At 33.9% G+C, this 23235-nt stretch overlaps 2 protein-coding genes across 2 annotated transcripts; both read right to left on the minus strand.

Annotated features, from left to right (window-relative positions):
• Positions 1–94: 94 nt before the first annotated feature.
• On the minus strand, positions 95–5520 carry LOC142622565 (ADP-ribosylation factor-like protein 8c). The gene is made up of 6 exons (XM_075796059.1): positions 5256–5520; positions 2242–2323; positions 2071–2103; positions 1849–1970; positions 584–745; positions 95–460 (listed from the first exon to the last, which is right to left on the minus strand). Exons 1-6 carry the CDS (start codon positions 5291–5293, stop codon positions 343–345), a joined length of 555 nt encoding a protein of 184 aa, XP_075652174.1. The 5' UTR covers positions 5294–5520; the 3' UTR covers positions 95–342.
• A 10599-nt stretch (positions 5521–16119) lies between these two features.
• LOC142637871 (putative inactive receptor kinase At3g02880) lies at positions 16120–19828 on the minus strand. Its single transcript, XM_075811827.1, has 2 exons — positions 18453–19828; positions 16120–17127 (listed from the first exon to the last, which is right to left on the minus strand). Exons 1-2 carry the CDS (start codon positions 19693–19695, stop codon positions 16457–16459), a joined length of 1914 nt encoding a protein of 637 aa, XP_075667942.1. The 5' UTR covers positions 19696–19828; the 3' UTR covers positions 16120–16456.
• Positions 19829–23235: the final 3407 nt, after the last annotated feature.

Genomic DNA, 23235 nt, shown 5'->3' on the forward strand with positions numbered 1-23235 from the left:
TGTAAAACTTAAAAGCCAAAATGGTGATTGGAGCTGGCAGCAAAGATTTAGACAGAAGTGAATTTCACAAGCGCACATAGGAACCCAAACATCAGCTAATCAGGTTAATGTCACTGTCTATACTCGACAAAATTCAGAAATATATGAAAGGAACTGTACCAATATAAACGAAAACAGATAATCCATGGAAAGCTAGCTTCAATTGTCAAAGCACTATACAAAGCACTTATTACCACAACTAAACGAGGGACGACAGATTTGACCAGGGTGTATATCACCAATCTTGCTTCTCTGACCTTGATCATTCTTCAATGAAACACCAAAAAGAAGTCTTAACATGGATCATTTTGCTGTTTTTGAGTGCTTGATAAGCCAATCAATGACAACATCTATGTTTATGGAATCCTTGCATGAGATCATATAGCAGCACACCTCTCTGTCTTTAATTGATTCAAGGCCTCTGAAACCACCCAACAAAAGCATTAGGATTTCACATAGGGAATGAAAACGATGAGATTCCTTATTAATATAATTAATGAATGAAATCACTGATGTAACATCTTGTAAGATTTTCTGAACTTACAGCTGATCCACCAAAGCTTGCTTGGTAAGAGCTTCCGACTTGTCAATTTTGTTGCCAAGAATAAGCAAAGGAATTCCGGTCAATGAAGGTTTCATCAAGAGGTCATGCAGCTCACTTCGAGATATGGGAACGCTGTCTCTATCAGCAGCATCAACTATGTATCTGCCTTTGCATCCATCATAAACATAAAGACAAAGAAGTGAATCTAATTGAATCACACCACTGCGATTGACTTAATGAGACATACCAGGACTGTCACCCCCTTCTGAATAACAAATTTATATTATGCACCATAAGCTAATACACTCCATAGTTAGGGAATAATTTGCAAATATTGGGGTTTTGAATAGTTCCTGTAAGATTCCAGATTTTTCTACCTTCCCTTTCCATTTTCTAAGATCTTGAATTGATTTCAAAATATTAATTGTTCCAATGTAAAAATAGAATCGGGCAAGGAGATTGGCAAATGTTGTTTGAGGAAATGTGCAATGTAGTCATCATGGTAATGGTCATATGCCCTTCTTTCTTGTTGACAATGACTGAATTCTATCATCATGTAATGCAATTTGTGAGATGATCATGTATGGATAGCAATCCCACCAACTGCCAGGTGCTAAAAGAAAAACAACTATGAAATGAAATGCCTTGAACAACATAAAGCAAAGAAACCTCGTTTGCAGATTTACTTTTTCTTTTCTTTCCTTTGTTTCTTCTGAGAAGTCCATTTTTGAGTTCCAGGTTGGCGTTCAAAGGGCTTTGTTATCAGTCAATGTTTCAATTTCAACTAAACTCCACAGGACCCAGAGTCCAAAAAAAAAAAAAAAAAAAATTCTGCAGTAGATAGGTTACTAAAACAAGGCTGCAATGTCCCATTAAGGCAGAGGGAAGACACTAGATTTTAGAATAAGCCTTTTATTATAGGACCTGTTTGATGTGGGTATGCTTCTGAAGGGAATTAATATACAGATTAGGACTTATGAGTTCATCTTTTTAGTTGGGGTACTTACCCAGGGTAAAGATTTCTGTTCTTGCACACTGATGGAAATTGCTGTCACTAAAAGCAACTGGCATTCTCATGAGTAAATTTTTTTATAGTACAATGGGAGAGGGGGGATTTGAACCTTGGATGTCTCTATTGGAAACAACAGAAGGAGCCAATTGAGCTATATAGCTCGCTCTTGGCCATTCTCATGAGTAAATAAAGACCCAAAAAAAAAAATGCTTTGATATAGCAAAGAGAGTAGATCAAAGATTAGAGGCATTACAAAATTGCAGAAACACCACGGCAATAACGCTCCCACATTGTCCGAAACCTCCTTTGCCCTCCAAGGTCCCAAAGCTTGATTGTCACATTCCCCTTGGTAACTTTCCGCATATTGAATCCGACCTGTTTTCATAGTATTAATAATCCTTTATAAATATATATTTCAAGTATCAAACATGTAAATTAAAATTATTTAGAATTTATTCAAGGTAAAGATACCTACAGTTGGAATCATGTCCTCACTGTAGCCCCCTGTCTAGTGAACATAAAAGCGCTATGTCAAAAGAAAGCCACTCACTAGTAACATAAGGATTAAAAGAGACTTTTCTTCATTACCAGAAAAATTAAAATTAAAATTAAAATAAAAGTAAAAGCAGAGGTTATGTTCACTCACAGCAATGGCATTAACAAGAGATGTCTTTCCTGCATTCTGAAGGCCAACAAGGGAAAGTTCCATTTCTTGTTTATAGAATAAGCTGATATACAGACACACAGTATGAAGAAGAAAACAACTTCAATATGGAATGGTATCTGACCATAGTAAAGATATGAATCCTGAACACACACACACAAAAAACCTTTTTCTATTACATTAATTACAGATGGACAGAAGTATGTGTACTACTTCATTTTAACAAATCCTACACAAAGCACATTATTTTTCTCCATTGACAGTTGGAGTAGACAAAGGCACAAGCTATTAAACAAGCAGTCTCCATGCTAAAAGCAATTAAAAACTTTTACCATTGAATGATTTCCATCCCAATTTGGGAAGCAATACAGATTATTTAAACACTAATCAGGCAACAAATTGTTCTTTAAAGGGTGGTGAATGATACAACATAAAAATATCAAAGGATCTTAAGTAATTTAGTTGAACACATAAAGTTTCTGGCATTATTTATTAAACTGCTTAGAAGTTTAGTGTGGTTTTTATAAAATAAGTGCAAAAAATGAGATGCTGACTTGGTCTTGAAGCAAAGCACAAAAGTACAGAGTAAGAATCTTGCATGCAAATATTTCACTTTTTATAATGCATCCTTGCGATATTGGTAATAAATTTGCAAGGCATGGTTCTTGAAATGCTTGTTTGCTAGAATATTTTGGTATTGGTCGTTTAAAGGGCAAGGCAAACAAAGAATATGCAGTATGCAGGTAACAATACTTCTCTTTCAAGTTGTTAGGCTTCTTAGATCTTACTGAACAACTTAGTCAACCATTATCTATTTCACAGATACCTAAAGATAGCGCTATTAAAGTATGAAGGATGATAAGCTTTCTTCTCCTTAACAAGGAAAAACCTCCTTTCAAAGAAACTTATTCCTTTGAAACTTAATTTAAATTATTTGGACTTTCATCCATTATGCATGAGATTAGAAAATAAAATGATATTCATCCCCACAAGTGCAAGGGCTACCTTGCAAAAAGCAAGATATCGTGGGAATATCCATCAGTGTGTTACACATATATGTGCACTTGCTCTTTATGCATCATTTTAGGGATAATATTTGAATTATATTGGATGTATATAGCATAAGGAGAATATAAAGCAAACTAAGTAACCCATAGTACACCCAGCCTTGGAACATGCCTCGCAAACCAGAGGCGACCAGTTTGACTCTCCCCTTTTCCCCTTCCCTTGAGGCCACTCACTTATCCAAAAGAAAGGCAATCTCTTGGGAAAACTCACTCAAAAAAAAAAAGGGGATAAAGTTCAAGAAAACAAAGTAAGGATAAAAGTCTGATGAAGATTATCCATAAACAAAACTATACATCATATACTTTGTATTCAAGATGATTTTAACCTTGAAATTTTACAAATTGTAGGATACCGCAAAATATGAAAAATTGACCAATTTTTTCAGGTCTGACATTAATGTCATAAACCATACTCCTATTCTTACAATAGGACTCTGCAATTTTTGGAATTTCTTGGCATAGTATTTTATTTCCTTGTTTTGGAGAGTTTTGAGGAGAATTTTAGGCAAAATGGAGTCTTTATATGATTGTATGTTTTCTTTTCAGAATAGGTTTTTTGGACTCCTTAAATTGGCCCTTAAGCAGTGAAAAAAGAAAAAGAAAAAAAGAAGGAAGTCCGCAATCAATACAATATCAGTCTTTTATTCTTTATTTTTTAGGTGGATAGCAGATGTCAACCTTGTGGTTTCAACGTGTTTTAGATTTTTGTCATACACTAACCCTTCTTTTGCTTTAACGCTGCATCATATTCACAACCCAACTTATAAAACTGTAACTAACTTTTGCCCTCAGCCACAAAAAGAAAAATAAAAAAGTTAAAAAAAGAAGAAGATAAAGTACCTTTCATAGAAACTCAATAGATTCATAGATTTGTAATGGGCTCCCTTGAAAGGAAAGATTTTTGCACTTTTAAAATCCAAACAAATGAAGATAAAGAAATGTAAATGCCCTTAAAACTTCCAATTATCTTATCTGTGCTCTCATATTTCACAGATTGTTTCATATTTTTCAAAAAATGAAATCTTCAAATGTCACAAGAAGATCATGGAGGACATTCAAGAAACAGAACCATTCATAAAGGACATATTTTGAGTGTAAGACTTAAAACATAGTGGATGATCGAATTTTCAAGATGACAGCTTGGGGGGGGGGGGGGGGGGGGGACTTCAATTCAAATTAAACACAAATTAATGGTAAATGGCTATTCAAAGTTAGGTTTTTTTTTTCCCCCTAAACTTAGTTTCAAGAATACGAGGGCAAAAATAGTCATTCCCCATGCCATATTGCTGCCTAGAGGGAGTCCTAATAAACACAATAATATACTAAACAAAAATTATCAAAAATATTTTTCTCTTAACCCATACTTTCTAAGCAACCAAACAGGCCACAGGAACAGATATTTATGTATTCAAATATTATGCCATTATTCCCACTTCATAATATGTTTTATCATGACAAAGAACAAAAATAGCTTCAATCTTGAAATGAAACTAGGACAATAATTGAAATTCCATTTAAAGATATGCCACTAAAATGCATAAAGTTCAGAATCAACAAAGTCCATTGTTAGGAGACAATATTGGATATACCCCTTTTTATCATTCAAATTTTCAAATTCCAGCTCTCAGATAATTCATTTTTATTGTGAAGATAAGATAATACAGATTTTCAAAAAACCAGGTTGAAAACAAATAGTTAAAAGAATTCATGTATAACTATTAAACTGGGTTTTTCCTATCCTGTGCAGGAAGTAACAAGCAAACATTATCAAACTTCAGTAAAACTATTTCCTGCGTTTTCTCAGCAACCAAACGAATGGAAACAGAATTCCAATTAGTCATATAAAATTAAAAAGATAATAAAAAAAACCCACAAATCAAAAGCGGCAAAAACAAGAAGAAATAGAAAAGAAAAGGCTAAGAAGGTCACCTCCGGAGCCAATTGAGAAGGGAATCCCAGAGACCCATTTCGATGTGAGTTTTGGCACAATGGAACCAGCAAGCAGAATCCAAGATTTTTAACAGACAAGAAAACTAAGGAATGAGACAAAAGTAGTGAAAGAAAGAAAGGAAGGAAACTTCATGGGCTAATGAAGGAATCTGTATTTTACGCAAAAAAAACTGTCTGTTTTCAGGAACTTTTGTTGTGATAAGTGATTTACTGTTGTCCACCATAACTATCTCCAAACGTGGGTGGTAAAATCTAGAAACGTTCCGTACAATGTGATAAAGTGGCGAAAAATCGACAATGTGAATTGAACTTGAATCCCAGTTCTACGACGGTAAATGAACCAAGCCATTCATAAACAGTTTAAGTTTAGTTTGATAAAAAACTTATTTATGTTTGTTTATTTATAAACAAGTCAAGCTTGAGTTTTAGTTTTAGGTTTATTTAATAAACGAGCCGAGCCTGAGTAAAAAATATTGCTCATGAACAAGCTTGTGAATATTAAGGCTCAAGACAAAAGTAACAAAACAAGTTGAGCTTAAGCTTATTTATAAGTTTGGTAATGAAATTGATATGAGCTTGACATATAAACTCATATCTTTCTAAAACTTTAATTAATTATAAGTTGAGACTACTCATCTAAACCAAATAGGCTAGATAATAAACTTGATATATGCTTGACAATATACTTGTATTGGATATCAAGCTCAAAAACATGATATTGATCATGAGTTTGGGCTTGATATAGAGCTCAAGTTTGGCTTGACTAATGAACGGAGCCAAGCCGAGCCAAGCAAAGTCGAGCCGAGCCAAGCCAAGCCAAGCCGAGCTCAAGCTTTTATACTTTATAACAAATTCAAGCTTGAATGTTTGTTTGTAGGCTTGTATCAAGCTCAAGTCAAGCTTGAACATTTTGCTTTGCTGTCAAGCTGAGCTTGAACATTCACTATTCGACAAAACTCGGCTCGTTTACAGTCCTACCTCCCCCGTTGAGTAGGTTTAGTTTATCTATAAAACTTTTTTTTTTAAAATAAACAATAATAATTATTAGAATACTAGCCTCATCACAATGACTTCGCGCGTATGATGAGGCTTTCTTTTTTAGCAAAAAAAAACTGTTTTTATTTTATATTTATATATAAAATTTTTATTTTAAGAATTTAATTTATAAGTGAATAAAGTAATTTGAAAATTAAGAGGAGAATAATCCTATTTTTTAGGCAATATTTTAGTGGGAGTTAGATTTGTATTTTTACCTGATTGTCTTTTAGTTTTATCTCTACTTAAACATAAGGGTGTAGGGGCATTTTTGAACTAAAAAAAATGAGGAATCCAAACAGAAGAAGCTCCTTAAATAGTAGTATAAATACACAAAATTGTAAAATTAGTTTTTTAAACTAAATTTATAATACATCATATAACTAGAGTACAACTACGAAAAAGTCTAACTTTTATAATTGTAAATCACGATTATGAGAGGAAAAAGTTTAGATGGTAAAATAATAATAAAAAAGTTAAAAATTTTGATTAAAAAAATAGAGATTAAAAGTAAGTTTTCTTAACTTTTAATTTTAGCCATCAAAAGTGTTATTGCATTGTGATATTATGTGATATCTCAATCCATTCTTGAGAACTCAGAAAACACTATATATGAATTATAAATGATGTTGGTAGTGAACACGATAGAAGTGATATTAAAATGTTGTGAATGGCACTTGGAGATGACATGGGTCCATTTCTTGGTTTAAAATATTACAAATTCTTTAGCATAAAGGTGAATTCTATCTCGGTAATTGGTAAATGTGATGTTAAAACATTGTGAATGCAGCACTTGAAGATAACATAGATCCATTTCATGGGTTAAAATATTAAAAATTCTTTAGCATAGAGGTGGATTCTCTGTGTAAACCCACACATAGGACAAATATTTCTAAGAGAAAGAAGTATAATACATCGGATGTACAAAATAGTTGCTCACTTGCTCCTATTAGTCTATTATAGTCTAAAAATTGAATGGTCTTAATATTAGGGAGTAGTTATTCGTGGTGTACGTAGGGTATCTAAAATCAAAACCTTATTTGGATATTAATTTACTAACTATATATTTATTTAAATACTAATTCATTATGTGTGTTGTGGTTCAAAAAAATTGTCTGATTTGTTATAAGAAAAAAAAAATATATATATATATATATATATATATATATATATATATATATATATATATATATATATATATATATATATAACTTGAATAATTAGGTTGACATTACATAAGTTAAGGTAAAAATTTTATAGAGAGTCCATCTTGTTATGTGTTTTTTAATCCTATTCTCATTTACATGGTTTTTTTCCCTCTCAATTACCTAACTAATATTATGATGTGATGCTATTTGTAGAAGGATATTTGGATAGCTTTACTTTAGACTTGAGAGTATGCTTTCAAAAGATGTGTAAGTTTCCGCGCATGAGATTCTTTTAAAAGATGCTTTCTATCATGCTTGATTAATTATGGTTATGTATGTGTGTTGTGCACAAACTATGCCCTGTTTGTCAAAATTTTAGTCACATGCCCATGGCAGGTGAAGTTGCTACAGAAGGTTATGACAGATAAATGCAATAAAACAATGATAAAAGGAATACATTATTGTTAAACAAAAATAAGTAAGAAATCTTTAATTAAAGTAAGGGAAAAGAACACATTATAAGTGTAATGGTAAAGATGATAGCAATAATTGGTAAAATTAAAGAAGGAAAGATTAGTTTGTCGCGCTTAGTTTTGTCACGGGACTAAGGCCAAGGAGGGAACCACTTCCTCAATGTGGGCAACCTCGCACGAGGATCTTGTTGCGAAAATTACACACTTTGAGGGAACGGGCTTAAATGGCTTGTGCCCAAACGAGTTGTTTATCCCTAACAGAGAGTAGGCTTTTAGAAGGAGAGAAGGAAAAAAAGCCTATTGGTGTATGCCTGCCATTCTACACTCTCTCACTCTCTTCCTAATTCTCTGTTTCTTTTTTCTCTATTTGCTAATTCAATTTCCTCCCCTTCTTTTCTTTCTTTCTTAGTGCTTACTTGTGTGGTGTGATGATGATTACTCTTGTGGTGATTACTACTGTTACGATGATGATTTTGTTCACAGCATGGACCTTTTATATACTGCCGGCTGTGACTATTTTTTACCATTTTAGCCTTTAATTACTTTTGTCTGGTTTGGGGTGTTCCTCCGACCACCCACTGGTTTGTCAACTGTCCAGCCAGCACCACTTACCTGGGCTGGCTGTGCCACTCCCCATTACTAGATAAAGAAGACTATTTTGTTTTCTTGTTCATTGTGGCATTCTTATCCTCCACGACATGGGTATCTCTCTTTCTATCCCTCATGGCATGCACCTAGTGATTCCAGCTTACCCTTCCTCTTTTGGGTGGTATGTCATCCTAGCAGGACATTTCCCCTAAAAGAGTTTTGGCGGGAACCCCAGAATAGGCTTTCCCTTCTCCCCACAGCCAGACCAAACCCTCATTTACATCTAACTCATGACCCACCACTCCTGTATTGGTTGGGTACAGGTTGGTAGTGCTTGGGCCTTACGCGTGCTCCACTTCCCGTGTACGCCAAAAGCTTGTCCGCTGCTCATGTGTTTACTGTGGTCTGGAGGCTCGTCTGTGCATTCTACCGCTCATTCTTGACCTCTTATGGCGTGAACTGTTTTATGATTTTCTTTCATTCTTTATTGGCTTGCTCCTTTCAGGGGCTAGGCCTTTCTAGATTGTGGGTTTTCCCCCTCTTAGCCCATTTTTTGCTCATTCCGTAATCTTGTTGCCACTCCTACCATAACACTCTGCTATTCTTGCTGTGGTATTATTTGACCTGTGCTTGTTGGGCCTTTTTGGGCCTGCTACCCAATCTTCTTTAATTCAACGACTCAGTATGGTCATTTATGTTACTTTGAGCTTCCTCAACCCGTTACATTACTTGTGAGCTCTTTTGTCCCATTTCTTTCCTTGGGCATCCTTTGTCCATTTTCTAATTCTGCAAACTCATAGGCTTTTACTAACTCTTTTGGGCCTTCCTGGCCCAATTTCCTTATTTTTCATCCTTGGGGCTTATGGGCTTTCCCTCAACCCCTTACTTTCTTAGTTCATTACTTCGGGTCTACTGCGGCCCATTCTCACTTTTCTACATCACATACTGCCCATGGGTTACTTTCCCTCTCCGAACCCTTTTAGGCTCGTTTGCTTTCCTCAAGGTCCATTTATTTACTTTATAGGCCTATGATCCATTATTTCTGCCATTCAAGCTCATTGGTTTTTCCATCAATCCACTAACTCTTCTCTGCCCATATTGTTGGGCTTCTTCTTGGCTACTGGGCTTCCTAAAATAAGCATCAACAAGTTGTAAATCACGATTATGAGAGGAAAAAGTTTAGATGGTAAAATAATAATAAAAGAGTTAAAAATTTTGATTAACAAATAGAGATTAAAAGTAAGTTTTCTTAACTTTTAATTTTAGCCATCAAAAGTGTTATTGCATTGTGATATCTCAATCCATTCTTGACAACTTAAAAAAACACTATATATCGATTGAAAATGATGTTGGTAGTGATCCCGATAGAAGTGATGTTAAAATATTGTGAATGGCACTTGGAGATGACATAGGTCCATTTCTTGGTTTAAAATATTACAAATTCTTTAACATAAATGTGGATTCTATCTCGGTAAAAGTGATGTTAAAACATTGTGAAGCAGCACTTAGAGATGACATGGATCCATTTCATGGGTTAAAATATTAAAAATTGTTTTAACATAGAGGTGGATTCTCTGTGTAAACCCACACATAGGATAAATATTTCTAAGAGAAAGAAGTATATTACATCGGATGTACAATATAGTTGCTCCTATTAGTCTATTATAGTCTAAAAATTGAATGGTCTTAAAATTAGGGAGTAGTTATTCATGGTGTAGGATACAAATTCTAAAATCAAAACCTTTTTTTTTTTTTTTGAGAAAGTAAAATCAAAACCTTATTTAAATATTAATTTACTAACTAATATATTTATTTAAATACTAATTCATTATGTGTGTTGTGGTTCAAAAAACATTGTCTTATTTGTTATAAGAATATATATATATATATATATATATATATATATATATATGTGTGTGTGTGTTTGTGTGTGTGTGTGTGTGTGTGTGTGTGGCGGAGCTAGGATTTTAGTTTAGAGGGGGCAAAATTAAAAGACGATATTAAAAGTAAAATTTATCTAAAAAACATTAATTAACAATAATAACAAAATAAATAAACAATTGTAAGCAAATATGAATATATTTCATATTATTAAAATAAATAAACAAAAACAACAAATTCATAGCTACTAAAAAATTTACAAATTGATGGAGTAAAAATATGAATAGTGTTACTTAAAAAATATAATGAATAAATGTTTGAAATTATTTTTGTGATTGGTGACATGCAAATTTGTAAGACATAAGTAGTAAAATTTGTAATATCTCTAGCATCATTCAAAGATAAAATGTTGTGAAAAGTATCATAAATAGTAAAAATTATGTAAATAATGATATAAAAAAATAGTAAAATAGGAGCAAGTTGCAAGTAGACAAGACAAAAGGAATGATTTGGTCACTTTCAACAAGTAGAAGTTATTTTTTATTTTTATTTTTTTCCACCATGTGACTATTAATACAACAAAAAAAGAAAAAAAAATGTGTGAGTCAGGGGGGCAGGTGCCCCCCCTCGCCCCCCTCTGGCTTCGCCAGTGGTGTGTGTGTGTGTATCAGCGTGTGTGTAACTAAAACAATTAGGTTGACATTACAATAAGTTAAGGTAAAAAATTTATAGAGTCCATCTTGATATGTGTTTTTTAATCCTATTCTCATTTACATATATTGTTTTTTTCCCCTCTCAATTACCTAACTTATGTTATGATGTGATGCTATTTGTAGAAGGATATTTGGATAGCTTTACTTGAGACTTGATAGTATGCTTTCATTTGATGTGTAAGTTTCCCAGTATGAGATTCTTTTAAAAGATGCTTTCTATCATGCTTGATTAGTTATGGTTATGTATGAGTAGATCTAATTTCTTCTTGGATAATGTCTTTGTTCCATGATATGATCAATCATGATAACATGCTTAGGAAGTTTTTTTTTTTTGCTGAAACATGCTTTGGATGTTATGACCATGTAGGAGTGTAGATCTAATTTTTCTTTAAATAATCAAATAATGCATATATCATATGAGAATTTCCTGATATGACCATTCGTGTTACGTGCACTTTTTGATTACAAAGTTTCTTACCCTTGCTCCATAATAACATGCTAATGTTGATCTTTGATGATTATGCGTATACATATCAGTTGAAGAATGATTGATTTTGGAAACTAGTATTGCATGTCCCGTGCATTTGAAGAGTCTGTTTGGGAACATTTTATTTAACTGAAACTAACTTATTGCTAAAAATACTGTATATAAAGCTAAAATCTAGTTGAAATAATATGGTAGGACTCATGAATAATATCAAAAAGTTTAATAAAACACATAAATAGTAGCAAAAATAAATTGAATAGCAGCAAAAATAAGTTAAATAGTGAAAAAATATGCATTTTTTAGCCAAAACCAAATGCAATCGAAGATCCATTTGAAAATAGCTTACTAATTTAGCTAAAACTAAAATTTTTTTTGCTGAAAATACTGTAGATAAAACTAAAATTTAGCTGAAATAGTACAGTTGAACCTATGAATAGTACCAAAAAGTGCAATGAAACCTATAAATAGTAGCAAAAATAAGTGAAATAGTAGGAAAAATAAGTAGAATAGTAAAAAATTAAAGCTGCCTTTTTCAGCCAATGTCAAACGCAACCGAAATCCATTTAATCTATACATTGAAATGGCTTGATTTTTCGGAAAAAACTTCAAGTTTTCCAAACTTAAAAGACTTTACAATAGGTTTTTATCAAACTTACTTTCTGAATAAACTTCTTGTCGAAAAAAAAAAAAAAAAAAAAACCTTTCCAAATAAACTTTGTTTTCCTTGGAAAACTCCATTTTGCGAAACAATGATCTTAAAAACCATTTTTCCCGGGGCGGGGGGAGGAATAAATCCTTAGTAAAGTGTTTTAAAAAAAGGTAGTACTTTCCAAAAACCCATGGAAATTCCATTTTCATAAATAAATAAAAAACTACCTTTCCAAAAACAAATAGAAATTCTCTATGGAACTGAATTTTTCTTTAAAAAAATTCAATTTTTTTACCGTATTTCCATAAAATAATTAGTTTCCAAATTCTCTATGGAACTGATTTTTTCTTTAAAAAAATTCAATTTTTTTTACCGTTTTTCCATAAAATAATTAGTTTCCAAAACTCTGTAGAAAATATTTTCCAAAATGAAAATAATTTTTCAATTTTTTTTTAAAAGAAATTTCTCTCCAAAAAAAAAAAACTTCAAAATGGATGTCCTAATTTTCATGAATAAAAATGTCTACAGTAAAATTAATTTTCTTTCCAAAAATCCAAAATTTTAATAAAATGTTTTCTTCTAAATCCTTTTTCCAAAATGTTGTTTTTCATTTAAATAAAAGAAAAAAAAAAACAATTTTCCTAAAAAGGGATGTTCAAGCTTTTAAGTGCTTTTTCAATGACTTCAAAGAAGGTTAGGATCGGATATGGAGCGGATTAAAGAGAGTCTTTTGACTCTTTTCAACTTGTCATCCTTGTCAACAATGTATCATATATTTCAACTTTGATAGACAAACTTTCCTGGAAAGGACTATGCTAGGAAGCGTTCATGTAAAAGTATGCACGAGGAAAGTGTGCTTGTTTCTTGTTTTTGGTGCATACTCTTACATGAACACTTCCACTCCTGGTTTGATCTATTAATCTACAAAGCATAGGAAACAATTGAAACTAAATTAAAGAGCAGTCAAAGATTGTTTGTGCATCAGTGCCAACTATCAAGTCCTAAGGTTTCTTTGACTGTGTGACCCTGTAAGGGCATGCATATACACTAACATTCTCTCACATATTTGATATTGATGTACATAATAATCATGTGGCAATAAGCAACTAGGTTTTGCATAGGAGAGAAGTAGGGAGCTATCAAAGAGACAACATTTTTCTCAAGACCAAATAGGAATCAAATTTATGCTTTTTTTTTTTGGGGTAAAAATCTTGTACTAAAACCTTTTTAGCCGTTAAAAAAAGAAGGGGGAGGGGGTGGCTTTTGTACTATAAAGTCTTCTCCTCAAATAGAATGAACAGTTCATTCCAAACTTTTGAGAAAGGTATGAACCATGCAACAATTCCACTTAGTAGTCATAAAGATTGCATTAAAAATCTGCATTATTATAGAAAACCACTGTAAATTAACAGCATTAATCTCAAGGCTTTACCCCAATATTGTGAAAACCCTTAATGGCTATATGTCTACATCTTTATAAGCTCTGTGTTTTACAATATATATTACAATGAACGCAAAGCATGATATTTATAGTAGGCATATTCTTAAACTACAATACATTAAACCAAAGTTACAATACTTACAATTCAAGTAAAATTATGGTTTATTTGCTTTCACACCAAGTTGAGTCTTGATTAGGTTGGATCTTGATATCTTTAACGGCAACCATCCATTCCTCTCTCCATGCATGAAGATGGCGAGGACATTTTGATTTGAGGTATCTCATGACACAACTGGGATTAGGAAGCATATACATATACACACATGGAACAGCCGATGCTTTGAGCGTTTTGAGTAGATTAGGAAGACCACAGAGTTTTCTTTTGGAAATCAGTCAAATCACGAAGCCCATCCCTACTTTTTGTGTCATATTTTGACTCTATGAGCTTGTAGCCATCAAAATTGGTGGTTTCTTAATGCTGATTTTGTTTAAAATTGCAGTTTCTTAAAGTGAAACTTTTTGAAGTGTTACTCTTTTTTTATAGGAAAAAAAAATAAAATCCAAATATTCCATTTTCGAATAGATGCAAAAATAAACTATATCAAGCCACCACTTAGGTGGCGTTTGGATCCACGTTGCGTTTTTGCGTCTGCATTCCTGCGTTTCACTTTTTTTTTTTGCTGCAACACGCGTTTTAGGGGGACAAACGGCTACTGTTTATGAACAATAGCCATATATTTCTGACTTTTCAGCATTTTTCTTCCGTGAACAGTGCATTCATGCACTGTTCACAGACCCACAAACTTCATTTCCAGTCATTTTTTAATTAAAAATAGGTCCCACAATACTATTCACACATTTAAAAATTATTTTGATACAGTATTTTTAGTTTTCAATTTTCAGCAATAAATTTTATCCAAATACATCCTTAACGTGATAAATTTACGCTTTCACGGTTTCACCAAAAAGACAAAAAGAAAAAAGTGAGGCTTCGAAGTTAGAACCCAATGACATGGCCAATTCTCGTACAAACCCCACATAGTACCCGGGACAACATGGTCACCTTGACTAGTGTCAAACTATATATTAAATTGGACAATATGCTCACCATAATGGATGATTGGCCTTTGAGGTTGAAATGGACCGTTTCTTGAGCATATTTAAGGCACTTTTTTATTCAGCCCAAAAACAATTTTTTATTTTTTAAAAAGGGACAATTCTTTAAGCATATTTAAGGCATTTATTTTCCATATTAAGTTGGTCGTTATAAATAGATATTAGAAAGGGATTAGGTGAAAATGAAGCACGGCTTTCACAAGGTAAACTAATGCTTGAATGCGATAGCCAACATGAGACCTCAGTTAGACAAAGATTTTGTTGTTTATCATATATAGTTCCCGTGCAGACATTTGTATTTTGCTTTATTATGATAGATTGTGTTTATACTATTAGAAGTTTTGTCTTCGTAACTTTGTTTCAGCTACTTAGCTTATAAATATCGATTATTACCAACAACAAAAGGATAGTAGATTTTTTTTTTCTTCTTTTTTACTTAAACGATTCTCTTTATTCTTGAAATCCAATCGTAATGATAAAAATATCATTATCAGAGAGATTAATAAAAAAAAAAATTTTCAGAGTGTAATAGTGACACACAACCTAACATTTTAATACTGTTAAAAGCACCATTATATCTAATTTAAAGTCTCTTTCATTCCACCCGAAAAGCAAATATCAATAAATTTCTACGCTCCTGCTTTTCAAACCAACTGGTACAATTCAGTTTCAACAAATTAGAATTCTACGTGAAGCATAAAAAACATATTTATTTGTCTCTTCTCCTCCCTTGCATCATAAGATAACTTAAATAATATAGCTGCGAAGTTAATTCATTTTGTAAAAGGTATTAAAGTTAAAAAGAAAAAGGAAAAAAAAAAAAAGGGAAAGGAAAAAAAAAATTGAAAAGAAAAGAAAAGCTTGGTCAATTCTCAAAGAAAGATGACCCCAATAACATGTTAAAATGGGAAACACTGAGATATCCAGTCTTTCTTCAATATATGCATCTTGTTTATGTGGGAAATCAGCGGAAATAGTAAAGCATTTTGCAGGGAATAAGTGTCTTTATTCACTTTTGACTCCCATTTCAACTTTAGGAGTTCTCCAAGGTTGCATCTAGTATTAGCAAATGGTCACTTGAAAGTGGTTTCAACGGAAATTTTAGATGAGTTTTCTCATTCTGGCTGCGTTCATTACATTACGAAAGTAAGATTCCATGAACAAGTCCAGTTCAGGCTATAAAATGGTTTGACAAGTAAGATAGACTCAACTCCTTTCCCATGTAATACTTGTATGTCATTGCTAATAGCACATCACCTGATAAAATCTCAAATCTGAGACCAGCCTTACAGAATATTGACTGCGAACAGGATGCCAAATAAAATAAGTAAATCCAACAAACCAAATTAGCATCAAAGCTAGAGAGAGTGGGGAATTACAAAAGTAATCTACCCAACTAGAGTAGTGTAACTCTCATTGACAATATGGACCCAACCAAATAAAAATAATGTCATTGAAATTCCCCCTTGTTATAAAATACTGTAAATAAGTAAACTAAAGAGGAGGAAGAAAAGCCTACAATGAAAATTGGCAAAGGCCAAAGGATAAAAGAAAAATGAAGCCAAGGGAGCTTGAAGAGTTGATTTCTTCAGAAAGACAACCCATGAATAAACAAACAATTGAGAATATAGTGCAATAATGGAAGACTTCTATACTGAAGATGCCGGTGCACCTGAATTTGCAGAGTGGAACTGCTGTGAGAGCCCTTCATCTTCTTCATAAAACAATTCAGGACTGGTTTCTTGCATTTGCTGTGAACTAAAACTACAGAGATCCTCAATTTTGTTTGTCACCTCAGCTATTGAAGGACGCTTATCTGGGTACTGAGCAGTACATTCAAGAGCTATCTGTAAGAGTTGAACCATTTCATCCTCACCATTCGGGTACCTAAGAAGCTCGGTGTCAAAAACCTCAGAAGTCCACTCCTCTCTAACAACAGATTGGACCCATCTTGGGAGGTCCACACCCTCCTCATTCAGCAAGGTATGAGTGGGAGGCTTCCCTGTAAGCAGCTCCAATAGCAGTACACCGAAGCTGTAGACATCTGCTTTTTGAGATACTTTTGAAGGATCTGTGATTTCCGGGGCACGATAACCATCAATGCGGTTGGGGGTAGAGGTGGGAAGCGCAAGACGTGCGAGGCCAAAGTCAGAGACCCGAGCTTCATACGATATGGTGAGGAGGATATTTGATGACTTGATGTTACCATGGGAGAATGTGGAGCCATGTGAATGAATGAATGTGATTGCACGAGCAGCTCCAAGAGCAATGCCAGACCTGGTTTCCCAATTCAATGGAGTCCTATTAGACCCTCTTTGTCCTGCAGTGAAAAAACAGAGGAATAGATGAAATTAGAAATGCAGTAAACCAGGAAAAGCACCTCTCCATCTGTTATTTTCATGTCTTTAATCCAGAATTTTGATCTCAACCTGAAAAGGCAGTTGACTTTAATTTTCAAATAAAATGTTTTACATCACAAATACCAGTTTTCAATGTTTTTCAATTTTTGACACTTCTTTTCTGTTGGTATGGATTTAAAAAGAGCTCAACTGAAAGTTCCTGACTAATGAACAGATATACATGGTCTTTCATCACTAGCATTGCAGTCATAGACACACAAAGCAAGCACAATTCTACATTTGGCAGAGGGACAAAAAAGGAAAAAGTAGCAAACGCATACATCATTTCAATTGAATGTGATCACAATTCAAGCCCCCCAAGACAACTCACAAGAATCTTCAATTGCACAATCAACGCAAGTTTCAGTGAGAGAATGGGAACTTCTCCACAACTGCGGTACAATAACATGTAAAAATTGAAACGGTGAAACCATCGAAGTCATTAGCATTGATACTAATCAAAGCACTGGTCTTAACCCAATGAACAGAAATACTAAAACGCCAGCATCAAAGTCAGAAAGAAATGAACTAATTGCAAGCATAAGTCTACATAAAAGATCAGTTTGTATGCACAATTGCAGTTGCACACGGACACACACACAAATATCAATACGGTCAATGTGGTTTTACCGTCTTAGGAATGGATGGGAATTTTAAAGAAATCCAAATTTATATATTACATGAAAAATTGAATATCAAAACACTGATAAACCAACAAAATTACTGCATGTCTTCATCTGTGTCAAACAAACAAAAAAAATTTTCCTTTTACTTCTAATCCGTTTAGCAAGTAGAATATGAGTTTCCAACAAACTACCAACCATAAAGTTTACATTGTAGAAGCATTGAGAAATTGTCTCTAATAGGTCTAATTGTGTAGAATTCATGACAATCATAATGGTTCTTGACCAAAGATCTCATCAATTTTCCATAAAACCATGGTAAATTTTGAAGACACATAACAAGAACATTGGAGGAGATATAATGAAATAGGCAGATATAATTTATCTAGAATAGCAATTTAATAAGAAATACATACAGACATGAGCCAAGTGAAATAATGATGGTAGAGACATGATTATACTACCAAAACATATATCCATCAACAGTGAATAGAGAATGCCGGTGATGATCCTAAACGAGGTAGCACAATATAGACATAATAAAACCCACTATCAAGAAATTTGCCAAAAAGGAAAGGAAACAAAGTAATTAGGACATGAAAGCCAAGGAGGAAAATGCAGACCATGTAAGAGTGCAGATAAGCTTCCCAAGGGCATGTAATCATAAACAAGAAGCTTCTCATCTCTATTGTAATAATAACCCCTCAATGTAACCAAATTGACATGAACCATCCTTCCAATCTCATCAATCATTTCCCTGAATTCATTCTCCGAAACTTTCACATCCTTCAACCTCTTCACCACCACAGCCATTCCCAATTCCAAAGTGGCCTTATATGCAGTCCCAAAAGTCCCCTTTCCTAACACCTCCGCCGATGCCTTCAACAAGTCCTCCAAATCAAAAGTCTTCACCGCATTCCCAAAGAACACTAAACTCTTACTACTCCTCGCACTAGCACTCACAGACATAGTACTCCTACTCTCACTCTCTTCCACCACCGTTTTCTCTCTCGGAATCTCAACATCCCTACCCTTCGCCGGCACGAAATCTTTCCTATTACTCTTTCTCTTCTGACAGAGAACAATCAAAAGCACCATAACGATCACAAACACAATAAACGACCCGATCACAATCCCAGCAATTGCAGCACCAGACAACTTGCTCCCGCTCCCACTCCCACTCCCACTCCCACTACAAGCCTCCAATGGCTTCCCACAGAGCGAATTACCTTCAAAAGCACTCGTGGGCAATCCCGAAAGCCTTTCCGGCACCGACCCATTTAACCGATTGAAAGAAACATTAAACTGAGTCAAACTCGAGATATTGATATCAGGAATTCGCCCAGAAAAATTATTCCTCTCCAAAAGCAGAGTACCCAACCTCGTCAAATTGTTAATCCTATCCGATATCTCCCCTGAAAAGTTATTATGAGCAAGATTTAAACGCACAAGACTCTGCATATCATACAAAAACCCCGGAATTTCACCTGTAAGTGAATTGTTTTGCAAGTAAAGGTTGCGAAGCAGAGCAAGGTCTGCAAAGTCAGGGGGTATAGGCCCAGAGAGCGCGTTGAAACGGAGAGACAGAGTGATCAGTTGGGTCAAGTTTCCGATTCCTACTGGCAATTGGCCCACTAAGCCCATCCCAGGAAGCCGAAGCACTGTAACCCTGTTCTGTGTGCAGTTAACACCGTTCCATAAACATGGAGAGGCTGAGATATTCCATAGCCTTAAGCGTCCTCCAACGGCGTTACGGAGAGAAACCAGAGCTGCTCTATCTGATTCCAGATCCAAAGCTCTGGTTGTAAAAAAGCTCAAAGAGAGAGAGTGAACGAGAACGAGAATAAGAATGCTAATACTATGCATACTGGTTTTTTAGTTGTAATATAGTTAAGAGTATTGTTTTTGTTCTGGACAAGTTGGAAAGAGAAACATATGACCAGAAAAACAACACAACTGTCTATTAAGATTTTTGAGAGAGAGAGAGAGGATAGGAGACAGTCTCAGAGGCGGTTGTTGGGGCTTGGTTTTTGTAGTAAAACCTCAATCCCCCTAGAGATGGTTAAAAGTCGGCTCTGTCTAGTCGTTGCTTTCTTTTTCTTTCTTTTTTCTCTTTTATTCCTTTTGTTTTTGTTTTTCTTTTCTTTTATATATTTTGAGGTGTAGTTTACCGGTGTCCAAATACATCTCTTAATTAACCTAATCCAGCCTTCTCAAAAAAAAAAAAAAAAAAAAAAAAAAACTAACTAATCCCTGCAAATAACTTTTAGTCTCAAGTCTAACCCCTTCCGTGATTCCTAAAATCTCATGATGATATTCCTAAGATAATTAGTAATATTCTTACCAGTATTTTAGGGTCACTATAAGAAACTACTTTCTGCAAATAATTTGGTATGTGTAGGACTGAGACTACATACATTAGAGGAAATAGTCCGTGATACTCGAAGAAATCTAGATACCATCGTTTGTTAAAAAAAAAGTTTGAAGTATAATTTTTTTTTAAACAAAATTCTAATATAAATGAGATCCAATAATCTTATGTGGTAGATTGTGATTGTGCTTATCACTTTTACATGGACCAACATTTTTTTCCTCCAATACTCTCAATCAACCACACAGGAGAGTTATGGCAAGTTTGTGTAATAAGTTGTGATCTTATAATTTTTTTAATGAGATCTCTTAAAATCTCCTTAATCATTGTACTTGAGTACTCGATTATAAAAATTGAAGAATAATGAAAAATATTTATTAGTGTTATTATAAATTTTATTATAAAAGAAAAATTACAAATTGATATGACAATTAATACCATTTAAAGAACATAATACGATTTATATGGTTTATATGAAATTTATGGTATCTTGCTTTACTTTGGAATAAGAGTTGTGTTACGGTTAGTGTTAGGGACACAATAAATTGTCACAACAAATCATGTGTAAATTTCTTATAAGTCAAAATAAAATAATAAAAGAAAAAATTTAGCCTAACACAAATAAAAATACAAAAGTATTATGTCCACAATATTTTTACAACAAATCTTAGATGATAAGTTGTTATTAATTTTAATTTGAAAAACTATTGAAATTACTTATTTGTTTACCGATAACAATCTGCCACTCAGAGTTTTTTTTAAAGAAATGCCGTTCAGAATTTGTTGTAAAAGTATTATAAAAATATTGCGAACATAATTTTTTTACAAAAATAATAATATTATAAAAATATGTGAAATTTTACTGTGTGCATAAAATTTCTATGATAAATTGGGAACGGAAATGGTATTGTTAGGTACTTTTCTTTTGACGTGTAAAATGATTGCGGAAAAGGAAAAAGGCAAAAGACCAAAAGGCTGACTCTGATTAGTAGGAGTTAAGGGAAACTTATTCCACCGGAATCATCCAACGCGGATTTAGAATGGTCCAATGTGATTTGTTATTTTATTCCCACCGAAAAATAAAGTAAAATAAAAAGAAAAAGAAAATAATAATGAAGGGCTTTAGAGCATTGTTGAAATTTGTGCGGTGCTGTGCTTTTGGGTTTCATTGCGTAAGCCACAAGTTGGATTTTAATTTTGTTTAGAAAATTTGATTTCGTAATTAGCTTTGGTAAATTAAATAGTACTAATATTATTTTATGAGACGGACAGCTCTTCTTCTTTTTTTTTTTTTTTTTTTTAAAGAGAGAGAGAATAATTAGTCTGAATATCTTATAAGGTCTGAATTTATTTTATTTTTGCGAGATTATATTATTAATTTTAGGAATTAATTTTTGAAATCGGTCCAATATTAGCTCCTCATAATTAATAGCAATATATTAGGGCATTTGATTTAATCATTAGCTGTCGCCGGTCAATACGTTCTTGCAGTTTATACGAGATTCCACCATGTACGCTCACACAAGTGTTTCTGCAACATTAAAGAAAGTTCTTTCCTCGGATTTTATAATTCACGGGTCAAAAGAATTGCAAAAAAAGAAACAATTAATATAAACCATTAGCTGTCAAGAACAAAAAGGGAAAGAAAGTTCGGTCCTCGCAGTATTTTATGGGTTTGCCTTTCTTACTGCAAAAAGGAAAAGAAAGTTCGATCACACAATATATTTGACATATGCTTTAAAATAGTCGTGCGTTAGTTTTGTGCCCTGTATTATGCTTAATGTGTAGGACAGTGACAGATGCCTCACGCATATATTCATAATTCTTTATTTCTTAGAGATTATTGTAACAATAAGGTTTTGGCTTTAAGTTCAACACTCTTGTGTATTGGACACGTCATGTTTTTAAATGGTCATATATTGGTCTTTATATTTATCACCGCGCACTCTTAGTGCGGTGGTCACTCCACAAGTCTAAAAACTTGTAGACTTGTGGAGTGTGGGGGACAAGGACCGAGGTTCAAATCTCCAGGAAGGAGTTTCACACACATTTACACTTAGATTATTCTAGAATAGAATTCTATCTTCTATAATAATAATAAAATATTGGTCTTTATCTCATCCAGTGTACGATTAATTGAACACAAGTGAAAATATAGTGACAGAAGAGTGAGGTCGGGTTTGGCCCAGATACATGATGCTATTACTAGTAAGAGCAATTGCATTGGTTGATGCAAATTTTCCTTTTATTTTTGCACAAAAAAAACTACTTTTTTTATTTTACACACCTATTTTTATAAAACACTCACATCAGTTTATTTATTCTACACATTTATTTAATAAAATATTCATTCTTTTACAATTTTTTATTATTCTCTCCCTCACCGCTTCTCTCTCACAGACCCAGTCCCAAAACACATTTCTGGAATGTTCTTTGTCGAGGACGTCAGGGGCAAAAGAGGAAATTTCGACGTGGGAGAAGAGGGGACGGGCGGTGAGAGCTGCGGGGATGAAATCATGGCCGTCGGATGGGGCCGAGGGCGGAAAGGTCGTGGTGGGAGAGGGAGGTGTAGTTGGAGCCATATAATGGGTTGGGGTCGAGGTGGAGGACAGTTTTGCCGTTGGTGGAGGTGGCGGCAGCGATCATGGATTCTGGTAGTCCTGTGTCGAGGACGATTAGATTGAAGTTGGTCAGCTTGATTGGAGGGTATGATGAAACATCTTCGCTCATGGCGGCAAGTGTGATGGACTTGACTAGCGGCAGTGGAGGGTTTGATGATCGGCAACAATGGAGGCATGGTTTGATCGGCGGTAGTGGTGAGAGTGAAAGCAAATGAAGTAAAGGGGGAGTGAGGTGAGGTGAGAGCAGAGACAAGGAGAGAGTCAGGTGAGAGTGAAAGTGAGAGCAGAGAGTGGAGACCAGAGACCAAAGAGAGAAAAAACTAATAAAATATTAAATGTACATGCTACAGTAACTGTGTATATATGCACGGTGACTGTAGTAATTGTGCATAAATGCACAATTTTACACCCACT

Source organism: Castanea sativa, chromosome 1 (genome assembly GCF_040712315.1).
Source record: "Castanea sativa cultivar Marrone di Chiusa Pesio chromosome 1, ASM4071231v1".
Lineage (NCBI taxonomy): Eukaryota > Viridiplantae > Streptophyta > Magnoliopsida > Fagales > Fagaceae > Castanea > Castanea sativa.

Excerpts from the sequence above, each read along its gene's own strand:
- LOC142622565 (XM_075796059.1), bottom strand. The coding sequence starts at position 5,293 with ATGGGTCTCTGGGATTCCCTTCTCAATTGGCTCCGGAG. Across the intron at positions 2,324-5,255 it reads CTTCTCAATTGGCTCCGGAG|CTTATTCTATAAACAAGAAA; the intron begins GTGACCTTCTTA and ends TCTGTATATCAG. Across the intron at positions 1,971-2,070 it reads GTGAGGACATGATTCCAACT|GTCGGATTCAATATGCGGAA; the intron begins GTAGGTATCTTT and ends CTATGAAAACAG.
- LOC142637871 (XM_075811827.1), bottom strand. The coding sequence starts at position 19,695 with ATGCATAGTATTAGCATTCTTATTCTCGTTCTCGTTCACTCTCTCTCT. Across the intron at positions 17,128-18,452 it reads CTTATCTGCACTCTTACATG|GACAAAGAGGGTCTAATAGG; the intron begins GTCTGCATTTTC and ends TTTTCACTGCAG.